Source organism: Panthera onca, chromosome C2 (genome assembly GCF_046562875.1).
Source record: "Panthera onca isolate mPanOnc1 chromosome C2, mPanOnc1 haplotype 2, whole genome shotgun sequence".
NCBI classification, from domain to species: Eukaryota; Metazoa; Chordata; class Mammalia; order Carnivora; family Felidae; genus Panthera; species Panthera onca.
In genome coordinates this window covers 81,859,610-81,879,709 of record NC_138347.1, presented here as the reverse complement: position 1 = coordinate 81,879,709, position 20,100 = coordinate 81,859,610, and the positions used below count along the sequence as shown (strand labels likewise).

The following is a 20,100-nucleotide window of genomic DNA, read 5'->3' as shown; positions in this document are numbered from 1 at the left end:
GGCCACGGGACATGTTTACAATTTACTTCATACAACAGTTTGTCCAAAATATATTTAAAATTATTATGGCACAAGACACGACAAATAAAGCAAAGAGAAATAACAAGCTGGTGAAAAATACTTACAGTATGACAAGGGGATAATGGCCTTAATATGTAATTGCTGTTACAAATCAGTAACAAAAAGATGGAAAATAAAGATGATGACAATAGCACTAATTTTACACAGAAAGAATTATGTGCAGGTTTTAACTTACGCAAAAACCCTTACAACAACACCATGATATATACAATTACCACCCCCATCTTATAGACAGGGACACTGAGATGCAAAGAGGTTAAGGCATTTGTCCGAGGTTAAAAACAGCAAGTGATAGTAGACAGATTAAAATGCAAGTGGTCTGGCTCCAGAACCTATACTGCCTTTCAAAAGACTGATGGGCGAAGGATATAGAAAGACAATTCATTAGAGGGGAAAAAATGGCCAGTAAAAACTGTTGAGCCTCATAATAACAAAAGAAATGTATGAAGTATCAGACTGCAAGGGATAATCACATGGGTTATGAGAGTATGGGAGAAAAAATCTGTATCACACATTGGTGGGAGGGAAAAGTAGTATACATCCTCCATGTATTGAAATTTATGTATTATGTATCAACATTTACGTATTTTATAATTACATATCATGTAGAAAATTTATATATTCTTTGGCTCAGCAATTCTATTTCAAGGAATTTATTCTGAGGAAATAACTGGATAAAAGAGCCAACGTACAAGGATTTCCATAGCAGAGTGAATGCCTTGAATATATATATTTTAGGTACATGTAGCATGTATTTAACATTTAGAAATTATATGTACACACACTCATATGTGCAAACACTGGTTATTTCTACATTGAGAAAAAACTTGCACTTTCTACATTTCTGTATTATTTCTTTTTTATTTTAAATTTATTTTAACATTTATTTATTTTTGAGAGACAGAGAGAGAGCATGAGCAGGAGAGGGGCAGAGAGGGGGAGACACAGAATCCAAAGCAGGCTCCAGGCTCTGAGCTGTCAGCACAGAGCCTGACACAGGGCTCGAACTCACAAACCGCGAGATCATGACCTGAGCCGAAGTCGGACGCTTAACCGACTGAGCCACCCAGGCACCCCTGTATTATTTGCTTCTTAAATGCTATGTACATATTACTTTTATAACCAGAGAATAGTAAGTTTTCATACATACACATATGCTTTCAAAATTGAAGAGGTTAGAGACCAACCTTGGCACGTGTAAGCTCCATGTATAGAGGTACAGAGACTTCCTGACCTTTGGATCCCAAGAGCAAAAGTACTGGTGTTTTGTGATACATAAAAGGAAAGAAATACCCAAGGTTTCTGAAAATCTGAAAGCCTACATGACAAGAAAATAACAGAAGTATTTAAAACATGCCTATCGCTCCCACCCCACTCTGTCCTCAGGATGCCTGGGCCCATCAACCTGCAATGCACACACTGCAGGTGTGGCTTTGGGGACCTGTCCTAGGTCCTGCACAGGTAGGCAGTGATGGCCACCGCCATTCCCTGGCTCTGCACTTCAACAGCTGCCCCAGTAAAGGAGAGTCACAGAGAGTTGGGGCAACTATGTGCTGTGGTTAGAATTGAATCTTGATCTATGTGATCAAGATCAGAACCACATGGCTTTTAGCTTCATAAAGAAAGTAAAATCTATTTGATGAAGAACAGGAACTATGTATTTTATTTAGTAAAATGGTTATTGTACTGTTTTAGTGAAAATCTCAGATGAAAAGGAGCTTTCCAACTGGCAAACCTTATTTTCAAGTTTAGAAAATATCCTGCTATCACATGAGAGCTTCTCCCCTGGTTTTATTTCAAGGGTCTGTGAACTCTTTCTGTAAAGGGCCAAATATATATTTTAGGCTCTGCAGGGCACAAGGTTTCTAACTGCATCTACTTAACTCCACCATCATAGCAAAAAAAACCAAATAGACAATATATAAACAAAGGGTCATGACTATATTCCAATAAAATTTTATTTACAGGGGTGCCTGGGTGGCTCAGTGGGTTGAGTGTCCAACTTTGTTTCAGCTCACAGTCTCACGGTTCATGAGTTCAAGACCTGCACTGGGCTCACTGCTGTCAGTGCAGAGCCCGCTTTGGATCCTCTGTCCCCCCTTCTCTCTGCCCCTACCCTGTGTGTGCTCTCTCTCTCTCAAAAGTAAATAAAACATTAAAAAAATTTTTTTTATTTACAAAAATAAGTGGTGGGGGAGTCTGGCCCTTGTGCCAAATCTCAGAGTAAGGGTTTGCTTACCCCCTCAGATTACCAATTTTAGAAGTGGCCTGTTTTAACATACCTTTCCCCCACTGTTTATCTCAAGTTCTGAGGTTATCTTCTGTAGGCAGTAGACACAGCCTTTCTCCTAAGAAAAGGAGATGTGTCTCAACACCACTGAAATGTCCCAAGCTTGGTCATTGTTAAATCTCACAGCAAAGACTTGGGGACAGGCACCTGTCATCACTGTTCTAAGTCCCTGGAGCAGACACATGATTGTCACAGCTGCCACAATCCTTCTTGTCACATCCCAGATCCCACTTATCCCGGCTCTCATCTCCACACACATGGCTCAATACTGGGCCCCATCCTTTAGTTTAAGAGAAAATGGATATAACTCCAAAGAAATGGTATGAAGATTTAGAAATGGCTCAGAAGATCTGTACATAAACAAGACTGCAGAATGTGTACATTCTTGTGACTAAAAATGTGGGTGCCAGTTCATGTCTGTATATTCTTGGCAGAAGAGCACAGTGGTTTCAGTCTCTCTACAAATAATCCAAAGAGCTACTAGGAATGCTCACACTGCAATGCCTACACTAGAGACCACCTCTCAAAAGAAAAGAGTGGCCAAGGTAGCGTTCATCAACCTAATTCTTCCCACTACAAAGTATGAACGTTGGAGGAAAGAAAGTTTGCTTAAAAAATAAGCAATACGTATACAGAAGAATTAGGAGTGAAAAAAAAAAGCTGTCAAGTATCCTGAACCCCAATTTGATAATGTATTGATCTATAATGCTTGTAAATGGAAGCAACAATTAGAAAACTTGTGAACATTCACATTTCTTCTTTTGTTGTTAATTAGGACTCAGTAAATACTTATTGAGAACCTACTAAATGCCAGGCATTGTGCTGTTTAGAAACAAATATTGTGTATTATTTTCTTTTAAAAAATGTCTATTAATAAAATATGATGCATTTGAGTTGTAGACATAGGCGAGAAATATATGTAATATATATATGTGTGTATATATATATGTACATATATATATATATTCAAGAGTCATCCAGGTACCCTATTATTTTAATAAATGAACAATACTCATGATTCTTATTTGAATTAAGAAATTCAAATTTCCTTTTTTATAATAGGCTTCTAGTTAGTGAATTTGCTAGCACTGTAGTTTCTTTCCTAGGTATGACATATACTATGTTTCAGAGCACGTATTTAGAGGATTTTTAATAATATTTATCTGTCCATTAGGAAGAAGTCCTAAGAAATGTTGGATTTATCCTACAATCACTTATGAGCACAGCCTCCAAATTAAAGCTTTAGCTTGCTGATTCAACATAGCAGAGTAACGCTGCTGCCTGGGGGTGCCCAGAACATGAGCAAACCTCTGGGTGCTGAGCTACTTACAGCGAAAGGGTGGTAAGGGGGAGCGGGGGGAGCTCCTCGGGGCCCTGTTGGTGGAGGCAGCACGGACAGTCCTGTTGAAAAGATGCCAAGTGCGCTGAGGTTCAACCCCGGGATCAGATTGGCTTGTTGCTGGGAACAGAAATGGAGAAAAAGATGAGGGGAGGAGACCAGAGAGGCCCAGCTTGCCTGAGTCAACCTCCATCTTTTGTCCGGTCTCCTAATCAGCTCTGCCCTGGCCTCACGGACCCCCTTGCTGCTGGGGTGGGCTCTCCAAACCTCAAGCTGACCTTCAAAGCTTCTCTGAGAGTGTCTACACATCTTAACACAGCCAACAACGCTCCTCTGGGGGACCCAGGCCACCATATCTTCTCTCCTGCTAACCACTCATCCCCACCATGCCCAGTCCCACTCCTCTCTCCCCTCTGGGCCTCTGCACACATTATCCATCATGCAGGGAAACTGCTTCTCTTCCTCCTGACCTAAGTCCTACTTGCCATGTGGGTTTCACCTGAGCTTAGGTGTCTCCTCACTCCAAAGGTCTCCACTCCAGTGACCTTTCTGTGTGCCCCCACCAACATTCCTGTGTTTCCTTCAAATAATATTTGAAATCTCATCACATGGTATTTGACTTGCCTGTATAGTTGCCCTTTCCCTTTTAGATCATAACTTCCTCATGGACAGAGACTATATTCCTCAGTGTTGTGTGCTCAGTGCCTGGTACATAGTAAGTACTCAATAAATACTTGTGGAATGAATATGTTTAAAAAATATTGGGTTAATATGTTTTTCCAACTCTATCCAGAGAAAGATCAGATCTTTCACTAGGATACCATAACACATGTAAACTCCATTCTCAGGTTCAGGATGGTTCACAACTTTGAATTTTTCACCATTTAGTTGCGAGTGTTGTGATTATCTCACTTGCTTACTTATTTCACATTTCAACATGGGGATGCTCACCTAGGCAGGGGGTGGGTATTAACTGCACAGGGATGCAGTCATCTGGGCTGTGTCCACCCTGCCCCTACCTTCATCTCCCTGAACACTAAGCAGTTCTCTAACATTTTCTGTTTTCTTATCTGTGACTAGGGTCACCCATTAACTTGCCTTCTTTTAGGATGTTTGGAATAGGAGAGATGGGTTCTTTAACCTTTACCCCATTTGATATATAAAATCCAGTAATTCTGTTAATCATCTGTCAACGCGTGACTTTGGTACAGATATGAATGAATCTAAACGATACGCTAAGTGGAGATACTTAGAGCACCCAGACCCTTTTGTAGCTTTTCTGGATGACATCATATGATGTCAAGAGTCCAAAAGAAGACAGTGATGCCATCTGAGGATATTTCCACAGACAAATACACACAAACGGGGAGAAGGTGACAATGTGATCTTGTACTCATCATGTCCCATATGTGATGTGGGCTGCTAAGGGGGTGCTGGGGCGAGGAGGGGATAGTGTTCTGACCTGAGCAGGAGGGTCCTTAGAAAGAGGTGCACTGATGGCACTGGCTTTAGCCTACGTAACTCTTTGTCAACATTTACTCCTCTATGAAACATCACCAGGTCTGGGATTTGCTTCCAGGTCATTCAGGGAGGCTGGGAAAGCACATGGAGGCTTAGGTGAAACAAAGCAGGCCATGAGTTGATAACCGCTGAAGATGGACTATAGGCATATAACGACTTATTGCAGTATCCTTTCCTCTTTTATGTCAGAACATCATTATAATAAAAAACAATGAAACAAATGACTCCTCTGAGTTGGGCTTGGGCTTTGCTGACAGACGAGATTTTTAAGATTTCTGAAGGTCAGACTGGTGTCTCCCCATTGTAAAGTGAGAATCAGTTAGCAGTAACAGGAAGGATAAGCCCAAATCCAGACGTCTGCCGGAACAATCAGGGACAGCCAAGGTGATTGACATTTCCCGGGTGATCCAGAAGTGCACATCAGTAAGACAGGGATGAAAATCAGAGTTTACTTTTGAAGCATTTTTAAATTTAAAAAGTAACAGGACAACATGACAGAAAGTTTGTAAAGTAGAAAAAAATTCCACTTTCCTAATATACCAGCTGTTTTTATTTTTGTAGGTAGCCTTCCATTTTGCTCCATACTATTTTACATAACTGTAACCCTAGTTAAATACACTTCTATCTGCTCTTTTCTTAATGAATATCGTAAGCAATTCGTCATTTTATAATCCTCAAAGTTAAGATTTTAATAGCTTCACACTATTTTGTCCAGTGCATTTATCATAATTTACTAGTTGGTTTCCTGCTTGTTTTAATGCTCTTGTCCCAGGAAGGCAGGAATAACTCTGCAGATCTATTCTAAGGCACTTCCTCACCAGCTGAATGACAACTATTCTTAGAGAGGCTTGTGTCCTGCCTGAAAACACATGTGAAAACCAGTAGAGAAGAAAGCATTGGCACTTACATTAACAGCCAGCATATCATTTTCAAAGGCCTCACGGAGCTTCTTCATAATCTCTACCTCTGCATTGGCACAGGCCTCGACTGTGCCCTTCACAGTGATGGTTCTTTCAGGGTTGTATATGCTCAAATCCTGCAAGCTGGCCACCGGGAAAAAAGAGAGATTTCCTTTTTTCAAAAGGAAAAATAAAATCCCAGAAGGATCACAAACAAGTCTTGGTGGAGGACGTGGGGAGAAAACTGGATTCCCTCACCACACACTGTCGTTATCAAATACTTGCCATCTGATCTCGCGTCTTAGAGGTGACTTAGCTCATATCCATAGTAGAAAATGTCTGACTGTAACTATTTATGTATTTGTTTTGATGGTGTTAGATATATTTACATCGTTTATAATTATGTTCCCATTTTAAGGAAAAGTAGATGAAGGAGTTGGGCATATCAAAATGCTCAAGTTTTCCATTTTGGGCACAATTAATCTGAATGGGTGGCTTACGATGAGATTGTTATCTTGGTCCCTGTCTCATGTTCAATTTTCTTCAAATTTCTGCCTTCTTTTCCAATAAGTCTTCCAACTAAGCCATTGTGGGCCAAGATCTTCAGAGGAATCTCTTCGGCTCTAAAAGAGACAAACAACAATTTAACACTTATGGTGGGCACATTGGTCGTCTCCTAATAGCTATTAAACCACTTTTGTTCCCTTTACAAATGGGAGCCATTTTGTTTAGGTATCAAATGGTGATCCAGAGTACATGAGTTCTGATTAACATAAGCCAAATCATAATAATATATTCCCTTGTTGAGACTGATTGGAAGTGGGTGCCATGAGGCAAATCTAGCCAAGGAAGTAAGAGGAGAAGTCTGTTACAGGACTTTAGGAAGGTTTCCTTGCTCTTAAAAAACACAAGGAAGAACACCAGCCAGATGGCAGAGTAGGAAGCCACAGGTTCTCCTAACCCCACAGAGACATCAAGTTAACAACAGAGAGACTAGAACACCTCTGTGAGAATTCTAGAGATCAGCTGAGAAGCTATAGCACCTTGGCCACTGTAAAGCCAAGAAAGGATTCTAGCAAAAGGAGTAGGAAAATTTACAGCATTTGGTGTGCCTGTACATGCTTCTTCCTCTATGCAGCATAGCTAGGAGCAAATGGGAGGAAATATCCCTTATCAGGAATCCTCCCATGGGATGGAAACCAAAGACTTGACCATATATTCAACATATGTCTTATCTAGGAGCCACCAAGGGGTCGGTTTCTGTCTTGCTGACTTGGAGCACTTAGGAGACTGGTGCTAGAGTTTTGGAAGGCACTGAAAACAGAAGTGAGCAGTATGTTAGAGCTGCAGTTCTACAGTCAGAAACCAGGGGAAGAAAGAGATGAGAAAAGGTTTGAGAATCCCTAAGACCATAAGCAGGGCTGGTAAGTGAAGGTCTTCCCCTGAATGAAACCAGTACACAAAGACTGAGAGATGGTTGTTTTTTCAAATGTTCAAATTCCAGTAAAATATTAAAGGACATACAAAGAAACAGGGAAACATGGCCTAATCAAAGGATCAAAATTTAACTCCAGAAAACAACCCTGAAGAAATGCAGATCTATGAGCTACCTGACAAAGAATTTATATAACTGTCAGAAAGATACTCAATGAGAACACAGACAGACAACTAAACAAAATCAGGAAACTATGCATGAAAACACTAGAATATCAACAAAGATAAAAACTATAAAAACAAATAATGGAACTAAAAAATATAATAACCAAATCAAAAAAACTCATTAAAGAGGTTCAACAAGCAGACTTGACAGGCAGAAGAAAGACTGATCAAACTTGAAGACTGGTCATTTGAAATCAGGAAGTTAAAGGAGGAAAAAGAAAAAAGAATGAAAAAAGCCCCCAAAAAGCACAAAGAAAGGCTAAGGGACTTATGGGCCATGCTAACGGATACTCATGTGACTCCCAGAAGGAGGAAAGAAGGCAGAGAGCTCATTTGAAGATGGCAGAAAAATTTCCAAATCTCAGGAAAGAAATGGACACAAAGATTCAAGAAGCTCAAAGAACTCTAACTGGGACAAAACCCAAGAGAACCACACTGAGACATATTATAATTCAAGTGTCCAAAGTCAAAGAGAGAATCCTGAAAGCAGCAAGAGAAAAGTGATTAGTCACATACAAGGGAGTTTCCATAAGATTATTAGCAGTTTTCTCAACAGAAACTTTGCAAGACAGAAGGGAGTGGGATGATATATTCAAAATGCTTAAAGAAAAACACATCAACCAGGAATACTGTAACTGGCAAAAGTGTCCTTTGAAAATGAAGGAGAAATAAGACTTTCCCAGATAAACAAAAGCTAAGGGAGTTCATTATTGTTACACTTGCTCTATAAGAAATGCTAAAAGGAGTCCTTTAATGGAAAAAAAGGACAGTAGACAGCAACACAAAGCCATATGAAAATATCAGGTTCTCTAGTAAAAGTAAACACACAAATAGAATATAACCTGTACTATAAGAATTCTGATGCATAGAATTTAAATAACATTTCAAAAAAGATAAATCTGTTAGTGGGTATAAAATACATAAAGAGTAATATGTGACATCAATAACAAAGTGGAGGGATAGAGCTGTAAAAGAGCAGAGTTTTTGAATATTATTAAAGTTAAGTTGCTATCAGTTTAAAATAGAATCCTATAACTTTAAGATGTTTTATGTAATTGCAATGGTAACCACATAGAAAATGTCTATAGGATATACACATAAAAGGAAATGAGAAGGGACTCAAAGTATAACTAAAAACACCCAAAAAGCAAAGAACAAAGAAAAAAAACACACAAAAGAAAGCAGTAAGAGAGAAAATGAGGGACAGTAAAGCTATGAGACTTACAGACAACAAAATGGCAATAGTAAGTCTTTCTGATGAGTAATTACTTTAAATGTAAAATAATTAAACTTCCCAATCTAAAGACATGGATTGGCTGAATGGATTTAAAAAAAAAGAAAAAAAAAACCACAAAGAAACAGAATGAAAGGTTTCAAATCAACAACTTCAAGGAATTAGGAAGAGAATAAACTAAACCCAAAGCTAATTTAAGGATGGAAATGATAAAGATTAGAGCAAAGATAAGCAAAAGAGAGAGAGAAAAAAGGAAAAACTGAGAACTGTTCTGAAAAGATCAACAAAACTGACAAACATTATCTAGATTAACTAAGAAAAGAAAGAACACTCAAATATCTAAAATCAGAAATGAAAGAGAAGACAGTGTAACTCATGTCATAGAAATAAAAATCATTACAAGAGAATATTATTTATAGTTGTACATCAACAAAATAGATAACCTAGAAGAAATGGATGTTCCCAGAAACACAAACCCTACTAAAACTGAACCTTGAATAGAAAATCTGAACAGATCAATAATGAGTAAGGAGACTGAATCGTAATTAAAAACCTTCCAACAGGGGCACCTGGGTGGCTCAGTCAGTTAGGCCTCTGACTTCAGCTTGGGTCATGATCTTGTGCTTTGGGGGGTTTGGAGCCCCACATCAGGCTCTGTGATGACAGCTCCAGAGCCTGGAGCCTGCTTCAGATTCTGTGTCTCCCTCTCTCTGCCCCTCCCCAGCTTGTGCTCTGTCTCTCTCTCAAAAAAACAAACATTAAAAAAATGAAAAAAAAAAAAAAAAAAAAAAAAAAAAAAAAGAATTAACACCAATCCTTCTCCAACTCTTCCAAAAAACTGAAGAAGAGGGAACATTTCCAAACTGATTCTATGAGGCCAGCTTTACTCTAATACCAAAGCTAGACAAAGACATTTCAAGGAAAGAAAACTACAGGCCAATATCCCTGATGTATCCTTTGATACAAAAGTCCTTAACAAAATACAAGTAAACAGAATCCAAAAGCATTACACCATAAAAGGATGATACATTATGACCAAGTAGGACATATTTCTGGAATGCAGGGTGGGTTCAATATATAAAAATCAATGTAATACATCACATTAATACAATGAAGGTCAAAAACCACATGATCATCTCACTTGATGTAGAAAAAGCATTTGACAAAAAATTAACACCCTTTCATGATAAAAACACTTAACAATCTAGGAATGGAAGGAAACTACCTTAACAAAGGCCATTTGTGAAAAGCCCACAGTGAATATCATATTCAATGCTGAAAGACTGCAAGCTTTCCTCTAAGATCAGGAATTAGAGAAGGATACTCACTTTCACCACTTGTATTCAACTTAGTATTGGAAGTGCTAGCTAGAGCAATTAGGTAAGAAAAAGAAATAAAAATTGAAATTGATTCAATTCCAAATTGAAAATCTAAAGACTCTGTTTGCAGATAATATAATCTTATATAAAGAGAACTCTGAATTTCCAACAAAACAAAACAAAACAAAAACTGTTAGAATAAACTCATTCAGCAAAGTTGCAGGATATAAAATCAACATACAAAAATCAATTGTGTTTCTATACACTAACAATGAACAACCTGAAAAGAAAATTAAGAAAATAATTTCATTTACAATAGTATCATAAAGAATAAAATACTTAGGAATAAACCTAACCAGGGAGGTAATATATTTATACACTGAAAACTATATAACACTGGTGAAAGAAAGTAAAGAAGACAAAAATAAATGTAAAGACATCCTATGTTCGTGAATTGGAAGATTTAATATTGTTTAAATGTCCACACTACCCAAAGTGATCTACAGTTTCAGTGCAATCCCTTACCAAAATCCCAATGGAATTTTTTGCAGAAATATTCATTTGGAATTGCAAGGGACCCTGAACAGTCAAAACAATTTTGAAAAAGAAGAACAAAGTTGGAGAACTCACACTTCCTGATTTCAAAACATATTACAAGGCTACAGTAATTAAAAGAGCATGGTAGAGGCATCAACATAGACAAATAGGGGTAACTGCATGACTCAGTCAGTTGAGTATCCAACTCTTGATTTCGGCTTGGGTCATGATTCCAGGGTCGTGCGATCGAGTCCCGTGTTGGGCTCTGCACTGAGTGTGGAGCCTGTTTGAGATTCTCTCTTTCTCTCCCTCCGCCCCTCTTCCTTGCTCATGTGCTTTCTCTCTCTCTACAATTAAATAAGACAGACAAAGAAATCAATGGAACAGAACTCAGAACCCAGAAATAAACCCTTGCATATATGATCAAATGATCTTTGATAAGGGTGCCAAGATAACACAGTGGGGAAAAGGACAAATGGTGCTGGGAAAGCAGGATATCCACATGAAAAAGAATGAAGCTACACCTTTATCTTACTCCATACACAAAAATTAACTCAAAATGGAATAAATGTAAATGTAAAACTATAATATTCCTAGAAGAAACACAGGAGAAAGCTTCATGACATTAGACTTAGCAACAATTTCTTAGACATGAGACCACAAAAGCACAGACAACAAACATCAAAATAGAAAAATCCAACATCAAATTTAAAAACTTTTGTGCATCAAAGGACACAATCAACAGAGTGAAAAGGCAACCTAGGGAAAAGAAGTAAATATCTGCAAATCACATATCTGATAAGGGATTAAATCCAGAATATATTAAGAACTCCTACAACTCAACAACAAAAGAATCAAATGACCCATTTTGTTTATTTTTATAAAATTTTAAAGTGTATTTATTTATTTTGAGAGAGAATGAGATAGCATATGTTGGGGGGGGGGGGGGCTAGGGGGAGACAGAATCCCAAGCAGGCTCTGAACTTCAGCAAGAAGCCCTATGTAGGGCTCAAACTCACGAAACTGTTAGATCACAACCTGACCAAAACCAAGAGTTGGATGCTTAACTGACTGAGCCACCCAGGCAACCCCCTCAAATGACCGATTTTAAAAATGGGCAAAAGACTTGAACAGACATTCTCCAAAAATGTATACAAATGGCCAATAAGCATATGAAAAATGCTCAATCTCACCAATCATCAGAGAAATGCAAGTAAAAACCAAAGAGATACTGTGAACACAAAATATTATTTCACACCCGTTCTTTTGGCTACCATCCAAATAACAGAAAATAACAAGTGCTGGTGAGGATATGGAGAAATTGAATCCCTTGTGCATTACTGGTATTATAAAATGATGTAATTGCTATGGAAAACAGTATGGAGGTTCCTCCAAAAATTAAAAATAGAACTACCATATGATCTAACAATCTCACTTCTCAATTCAAAAGAATTGAAGGTAGGATTTTAAAGAGATATTTGCACACTCATGTTCATAACAGCACTATTCCCAATAGCCAGAAGGTGAAAGCAACCCAAAGTCTATCCATGGATGAATAAATAAAATGTGATGTATGCATACAATGGAATATTATTCAGCCTTAAAAAGGAAGAAAATCCTTTCGCATGCTACAACATGGATGAATCTTGAAGACATTGTGCTAAGTGAAATAAGCCAGTCACAAAAAGACAAATACTGCATGATTCCAGTTATATGTGGTCTCTAAAGTAGTCAAATTCATAGAAACAGAAAGTAAAATGGTAGTTACCAGAGGCTAGAGGGAGAGGGAAAAGGGGAGTTGTTCAATGGGTACAATTTCAGTTTTGCAAGATGAAACAGTTCTGGAGATCTGTTTCACAATAATGTGAATATATAAAACATTACTGAACTGTACACTTACAAATGGTTAAGTGAAATAAATCAGAGAAAAACAAATACTGCATAATCTCATTTACATGTGGAATCTAAAACAAAACACAAGCTCATACGTACACAGAACAGATTAGTGGTTGCCAGAGGTAGGGGATGAGGGGTGGGCAAAATGAGTGAAGGGAGTCAAAAGTTACAAACTTCCAGTTATAAAATAAATAAGTCATGGGATATAATGTACAGCATGGTGATTATAGATAATACTGTATTGAATATTTCAAAGTTCCTAAGGGAGCAAATCTTAAAAGTTATCATCACAAGAAAAAAATTGTAAAATTATAATTATGTATGATGACACAGGTTAACTAGACTTATTGTGGTGATCATTTCACAATATATACAAATACTCAATAATTATGTTGGATAACTGAAATATAGTGTTATCTATCAATTATACCCCAATTAAAAAATGGTTAAGATGATAAATTTTATGTGTTTTTGAACCAAAAAATGTTCAAAACAGAAGGAACAAGGATGCCCTCTCTTTCAACTTTTGACTATTTTTTTTGTGGGGACACAAGGTCTGAAATTACTATACCCATCCTGTCATCACCACGGGAGCATCAGATACCTCTGAGGAAGATAAAGTAGAAAGAAAGGTTGTGGGTCTCTGAGTCCATGATTCAACTGACCCTGGAGCCACCCATCTTTGGACTTCTCATTATGTTACAGAACAATATTGTTTCTTAATTTCAAAGTCACTTGTTATGTTTTTTTTGCTAGTTAGGACCAAAGGCATGTACCAGATGCATTGCTACTATGAACAGTAAAAAAGAAACTCCACCAGAATGTATTCAGAGGGCAGGATTTTTGTTGGCTTTGTTCACTGGCGCACAGAACAGTGCCGGCACATAGTAGATGCTCAACAAACACTTGATAAATGAATAAAAAGAAAATTTAGGATCCCTCTTCTACATCCTGTACCTTCTGCTCATCCCTCTCAGGGCTCAGCTTAAATGTCCTTACCCAGGGAGGTCTTCTCTGAAGCCCCCAAAATCTCTTCCTGTTCTCTGAAAACCCTGATTAGGTCTCAACTACAGGCAACCACCTTCTACTCTCACACTTCTTGTGGCTGTACTTAATTACCTATAACTATCCATTTAGCAAATGGACTCTCCCACTGGACTGTAAGCTCCATGAAAGCAAGAACTGGGTCTTGCTTATGGTTACAGCCTCATCTCCGGGCACAGGGCTTACCACACTGTGGCACTCAAAAACATTAATTTCAAAGATGTTCCAACTCTATGTTGGCTCTACACAAAAACTTAAAAATCTAATTTATAACTCAGTCTTTTTGATTAATTAGAATATTCTAAGTTGCTTGTACAGAGGTTGAGGGACCGAAAAGGGTGCTATTTTTAAAAGTTTTCAATACCCTGGTTGAGGGAGGGGCTTATTCAAATTAAGCCATGGTATCTGGGGGGTTTCGAAAGCCCCAGAGTAAATAATTCATAAGTAATAATTCCTATGTTAGAGTCCCTTATGAAATCCGAGAAGAGATTTGCAATGTTTTCCTTTTAAGGACTACTTCCATCTTCTTGGTTTTAAAACACTCTTATTTGAGATTACTGTATTTGCTAAATTAATTTTATATTTGATTCATCCCTCACTGCTTCTCTGTCAAACTACCCATAAATGGATTTTTGCCAAAATGACAGAACTTTTTTCGTTATGCTGTCTATTCCATTAACATTAATTCGTTTACAATACAAAGTCAACGGGTTTAGTAAGAACCATACCTGCCATTCAGATTGGTATGACACTCAGAAATCCTAAGAAGTATTTTGTAAAAAACGGAAAAGGAAGGAAGTAGATGGAAGAAGAGTAGTTACTTGGATACCAGTTTCTATTACTTAAGGAAAATTTACACGAGTGCAACATGGTGGTAAAAACGTTTTCCGGAACAGTAACTGATGGGTTTTGATGACAAGGTACATTCCATACATACCTGCACGGTCCAGTATGACAGCCATTAGCCATGAATGTGACTATTTAATTTGAATGAATTAAAATAAGTATTCAGCTTTTCCATTGCACTAGCCACATTTCAAACACTCAGTAGCAACATGCAGCTACGGCTATCACATTGAACAGTGCAAATATACAGCATTTCTGTCACTGCACAACATTAGCACGCATCTATATGTTTCTACAAACAGATGTTAGTAATGGGTGATGGAAGCTTCAGGTCACCAAAAGAAACATGTAAGTGGAGAAACAGCCATATTATAAACATAAAACATCTATTTCCTACTGTATCCTTCTTGGGAACAAATTTCTTTTTTTTTTTTTTTAACGTTTTTATTTATTTTTGAGACAGAGACAGAGAGAGAGAGAGAGAGAGAGAGAGAGAGAGAGAGAGCATGAACAGGGGAGGGTCAGAGAAAGAGGGAGACACAGAATCTGAAACAGGCTCCAGGCTCTGAGCTGTCAGCACAGAGCCCGACGCGGGGCTCGAACCCACGGACCGCGAGATCATGACCTGAGCCAAAGTCGGACGCTTAACCAACTGAGCCACCCAAGCGCCCCGGGAACAAATTTCTTAAAAATAATCTGTCCTCTGGTCCCTTTACTAAATAACAGAATTACAGCTTTTAAAAAATTTCTTGTCTTAAAAGGCTGAGAACTTACTCTTATTCTCTGTTAAGTGATCTGGGCATTACATGCAAACTTACAATTTGGTCTCATCAGCCTCTTTCTGCATGATTTCAAGAATCATGCGGCAGGCTTCAGAGGTCCCCTCTGGGGTGGCATGGATGGTCACGGGCTTCTCTGCAGCCCCAGAGTTCTCCTTTCTATGGATGTCTACCCTGTAGGGAAAGAATCAGAAGCCATAATACAATGTCATCTGGGACAGGATCCTAGTCTTGAGAAAGCGTCGCACGGGCCAACGTACAGCAAAAGGACAGAGACCATGAAGTGTCATTAGCACGTTTGCAACCAATGCCATTCTTCAATAAGGTGGCAAGCAGTGCAGGAGGTCTTGTGCCAAACTTCAATACTTTGCAGTTTCATTTAGAAGGGAGTATTCCTTGCAGGAGTGCTGTGGGACAAAGGCACTGAGCCCAGTTGGTAATGAAGCCAGTTTGGTAAATGAAGTATTTTGTGTAGTCTTTCAAATGATCATAGAAGCAAAGGGTAAAGGGAGTAGGGTAACGCTGCATGCTGGCATGGTGCCAGTCTCTGCACTGATTGTAGCTTTTAAAAGCCACATGTTAATCCAAATCCAAACACCAAATTCAAGCAAGCTTTGTATATTTGAGTGTGGATTAAAAACAGAGGCATGCCCTCTCTCTGCCTAAGTTTTTGGTTTCCTTGCCCCTGGCAGCCTGCCTTCTTCCAGGCTCTTAAAACTAATGACTCAAAAGCTTGATGACTTTATCAGACTCCGTGGGGTTGTTGTGGCCCTACTTGTTTTTGTTGACTCTGAAAATCACATAATTGATCATATCCCTTCTTATTTTGGCTGTTAGAAAGCCCAGATCCAAGTCTTTGACCTATGTGTAAAAAAAATGGGCACATACTTTGAGAACTAACGTGTTACACTTCTACTTAAACTTTTTGCACTTTTAAAGCCACTTTAAGAAATTTTTGGAACAAAAAGACATACAACTAAAAATTACTTTTGCAGTGAAGCAAACTTGCAGGGGAAGAAAGGGCTGAATTTAAAATAAATGGAACAGCAGACAGTACTTCTTTCTACTAGGTCATCATTTCACTGCTATGATCATGAACTTGAGACTCATACCTGTAAGTGTCCATTAGTTGGCAGTAACTCAGACACTTTGAAGAAAACAGTGTTTTTTCTCTTTCGGGTTACAAGATACTCATTGAATGACATGAATAAAGTGCACTAGGCCGTGTAAGGAACTCATGTTCGCCAGTAACTTGGTGTTTTGCAATTTAAATGCTTTCATAGCAATTATTTCATTCAATCTGCCTGGCTGTCCTAATTCTAACAATAATCCTGGCTTACAGAACAAGACATTAATGCTCGGAGAAGTTAATTTTTTCCCCAAGATTATACATTTAGTGGTAAATCTTGAACAGGGGTCTTTGCATCCTGTACTTTGTTACATCAGGCTGTGTTCTTAAGAATATACAAAACCAACAAACCACTACAACTCCTACTACCAGTTCCATCTCCTTAGATGACTAAACAGAGGCTAATATACTTCATTTCTCACTCAATACAGCAGACTCGCTTACTCCTTTTATGTAGCTATTTATGGGATCACCTAAGTGATCTCAAAGAATGACTACCATCCAGGGCTCCAACTCAAGAGAGGATGTAAGAACTAAGGTAACTGCTTTCTGGGATCCCACAGAGTTCAGCCCCATACCTCTGCTGTTTTAGAAAGTGATATATTCACAAGCACTAGTAAGCTTATGAGAATAATTCTCTGCCGCTTTAAGAACCTTTAGTAATTCAGGGTATGACCTTTAGGCTATTGGCATGAAAGCACGTGAAGTCCCCAGCTTTGTTAGTCTGTTAGTAGTTCTGAGAAGCCACCATCCCATTTAGCACAGCCCCCCTGCTGATGCAAGCGATAGCCACCTAGGATGATTGGGGCCCACCAGCACTCAGGGGGCCTGTCAGAAGGAAGCAAAGGAAGCCCCGGAGGCACGTACCGGGACTGGGTCTGCTTAGTGATGTTCTTTATGGTCAAGCCCTCCTTTCCGATGATGGCACCAACAAACTGGGTGGGGACCAGGATCCGCAGCGGGAAATCAATCTGTCTGGCCTGAGAAGAGCCCCCAGGGGCGTGGCCTTGCTCCCGGGAAGAGTGGTCCCCACGCTGGGCTCGCTGTGGGGGCGAAGGGGAGCTCACCTCTTCATCCGGGATGTAGGAAATCTTGAAGGAGTAGTTCTCAAACTGATGCCCGCTTAGCTTCTCGATGGCTCTGAAACGCAGCAGCAGCAAGTGAGCCTTGTTAGACCCTGACGTCAAAGAAGACCCTCAGGCCAGTGGACGGGGTCAATCAGTCTGCTTTCCTAGTTGCCTACCTGAGAGCAGCACTACCCCTTGAGGAGAGCCTGGTGAGCAAGGCAGGTGCCTGCTTTGCTCCCTCAGAGCTGATCGTTAACAGTTAAATTATCACAAAATATAGGCCTGGTCAGACTTGATACACAACTATGCATTCTGCTTTTTTTCCACTGCCTGAGGCTGTATCCTCTTCATCAAAAACTCTTTGTAAATACTAGTATAAAATTATGACTCACTTTTTTTCTCAGCTTGATCATAATACATATTTATCATTGAAAATTCAGAAATGGTTAAGTACAGATTAGAAAAAAATCTTAGTCCATCCTGTATCTTTATTTTCTTAAATATAATTATCATTTATAAACATGGATTAATATTACATATACTATTTTCTAATCTTTAAAAAAGAGTTAGCACTCTAAACACTTTCCAAGTCACTAAATGTCCTGCAATTTAATTTTTACTGGCTGTTTAACACTATTGATTTATCATAGTTTTTGCAACTCATTCCCTATCGTTAGATATATATCTATATCCAATCTTTTATTATGTCATAATAAAAATTTTTATTTATCTATTATTAAGTGTCGTGGGCATTTTTGCAACTACAGCTGCACACAGGACAAATTCCTAGTGGAATTGCTGGGTCAGAAAGAACGCAGAATTCCAATATTATTAAGTACGCCTCAGTGTGCTTCTGTAAAGGTTTCAACACTTACTATCCCATAGCAGTTAAGACAGCATTTGTTTCTTGAGTCTTCAAAACTGGAGTATTATTTAAAATTATTTATCAATTTGATAGGGAATAAATGATATCCCACTATTGAATTTTTAAAATTATATAGGAAGTAGAACATTTTTTTCATAAGCTTTCTGGCAATATGTGAAAACAACAATGCTATTCTACTATATTAATGTTTAGTGTTTGTGAATTTATTACAAAGCAGCACCTTTGAATTCAATAAAAGCAACAAAGTAATATCACCTATGGGAGGTCCTACCTAAGTGGCAGCTGGATACAAACTCTAAAGGTGAGTTCCTGGCATAGATCTTGCTTATATGTGTGTGGCTAAAGTCAACAGCAAATGATCTATTGCCTTTTTCAATGCAAAATTAACTTTTTAAAGACTAGTGGTATGAGGATGGGTTAAATATGTCTTCATGTGTGCTGAAACCTTGAAAAATAAATAAAACTATAATTCTGGGATGTAGAACCAAGGTTATGCCATATGCATGAAACATGTGTGACCATAACTGTAGTTACAATGACCTGACAGGCATTTCATTTTAAGGACCTCCTACAAAAAGGAACGTGTTTTCTTGTAGTTGTTTTAAAAACTCAATCCCATGCCCATTAATTGCCAACCTCAAAATTAACCATCATTGAAACAAGGTACTCATGCATGGGGACTAGGAAGTAAATGGAGGTTAGGAATGAGAACCCAAGCCAGGTGATCTTTGACTAACCACTCCCAGACAATTCCCCCTGTTGCTGATGTCATGGGGACAGGTCCCCTTTTTAATATTACACAGAGGAAAAATGGGTGTTTCATGATCTCTTCACCAAGTGTGGACAGAAATAGGCGTGTGCTTCTTCCTCATAGTGCATGGACGAAGCTCCAGGTAAAAGCTCTGTGGTCAACAGGGACCAGGGACAGAATGTCACAGAGCTGGTGCCTCTATTCGTGACCATGTCCAGACACAGGTCCCACCTCAGTTTTGATGCCAAGGCTCAACATTTTTCACGATAAAGTCTCTGTACAACCAACAAACAGCCATCCCATTATAAATGCCCTAAGCTCCACTGACTTGTCAAAGGCATGCACAGATGCCCTGAGGCTCCTCAGGCAGGCCAAAGGTAGGCATCTTTTTGGAATTCAAAGACAACCTTCCAAAAATTTAAAAGGAAAGAAGCCCAAATCCACTTACATTTTTGCTTCTTCTCTTGTTGCATATGTGACGTTGACAACAGCAGTTTCTGTGTCTGTGTTGACTAGGAAAGAAGCAAAAACTATACTGTCATAGAAAAAAAAAGCTGTCACCCTCTGGCTCAATGTAAACAGACTAACTTTAGAGAAGAATGCACAAAAAACTCATCACCCTAACTCCACAATATCTGAATCTCTATCTTTATTCATGTGCATTCATAAATAGTAATCAATTGTATATACATATCTGTAATCAACTGTATATACAGCTCAAAGCTGTATTTTTACTTATAATACCACTGCATGTGCATATGTATATGCTCATTATGTTTGTATTTTCCATTTCTAATGTCTACACAAAATTTTAGTAATTGTG

General features: G+C 38.5%; 1 protein-coding gene across 3 annotated transcripts in view; it reads right to left on the bottom strand.

Moving 5' to 3' along the window:
* Positions 1-20,100, bottom strand: part of IGF2BP2 (insulin like growth factor 2 mRNA binding protein 2) — a 156,547-nt gene that overhangs the window by 18,255 nt on the left and 118,192 nt on the right. For 2 of the 3 annotated variants that reach the window (XM_060639439.3, XM_060639441.3), the window contains exons 5-10: positions 19,726-19,789; positions 17,441-17,713; positions 15,484-15,618; positions 6,631-6,753; positions 6,139-6,274; positions 3,702-3,830 (exon numbers count right to left, since the gene is read on the bottom strand). In XM_060639439.3, coding sequence (XP_060495422.1) covers positions 3,702-3,830; positions 6,139-6,274; positions 6,631-6,753; positions 15,484-15,618; positions 17,441-17,713; positions 19,726-19,789 — 860 coding nt within the window. The remainder of the gene's footprint in view (positions 1-3,701; positions 3,831-6,138; positions 6,275-6,630; positions 6,754-15,483; positions 15,619-17,440; positions 17,714-19,725; positions 19,790-20,100) is intronic. The other variant, XM_060639440.3, reaches the window with a different exon arrangement.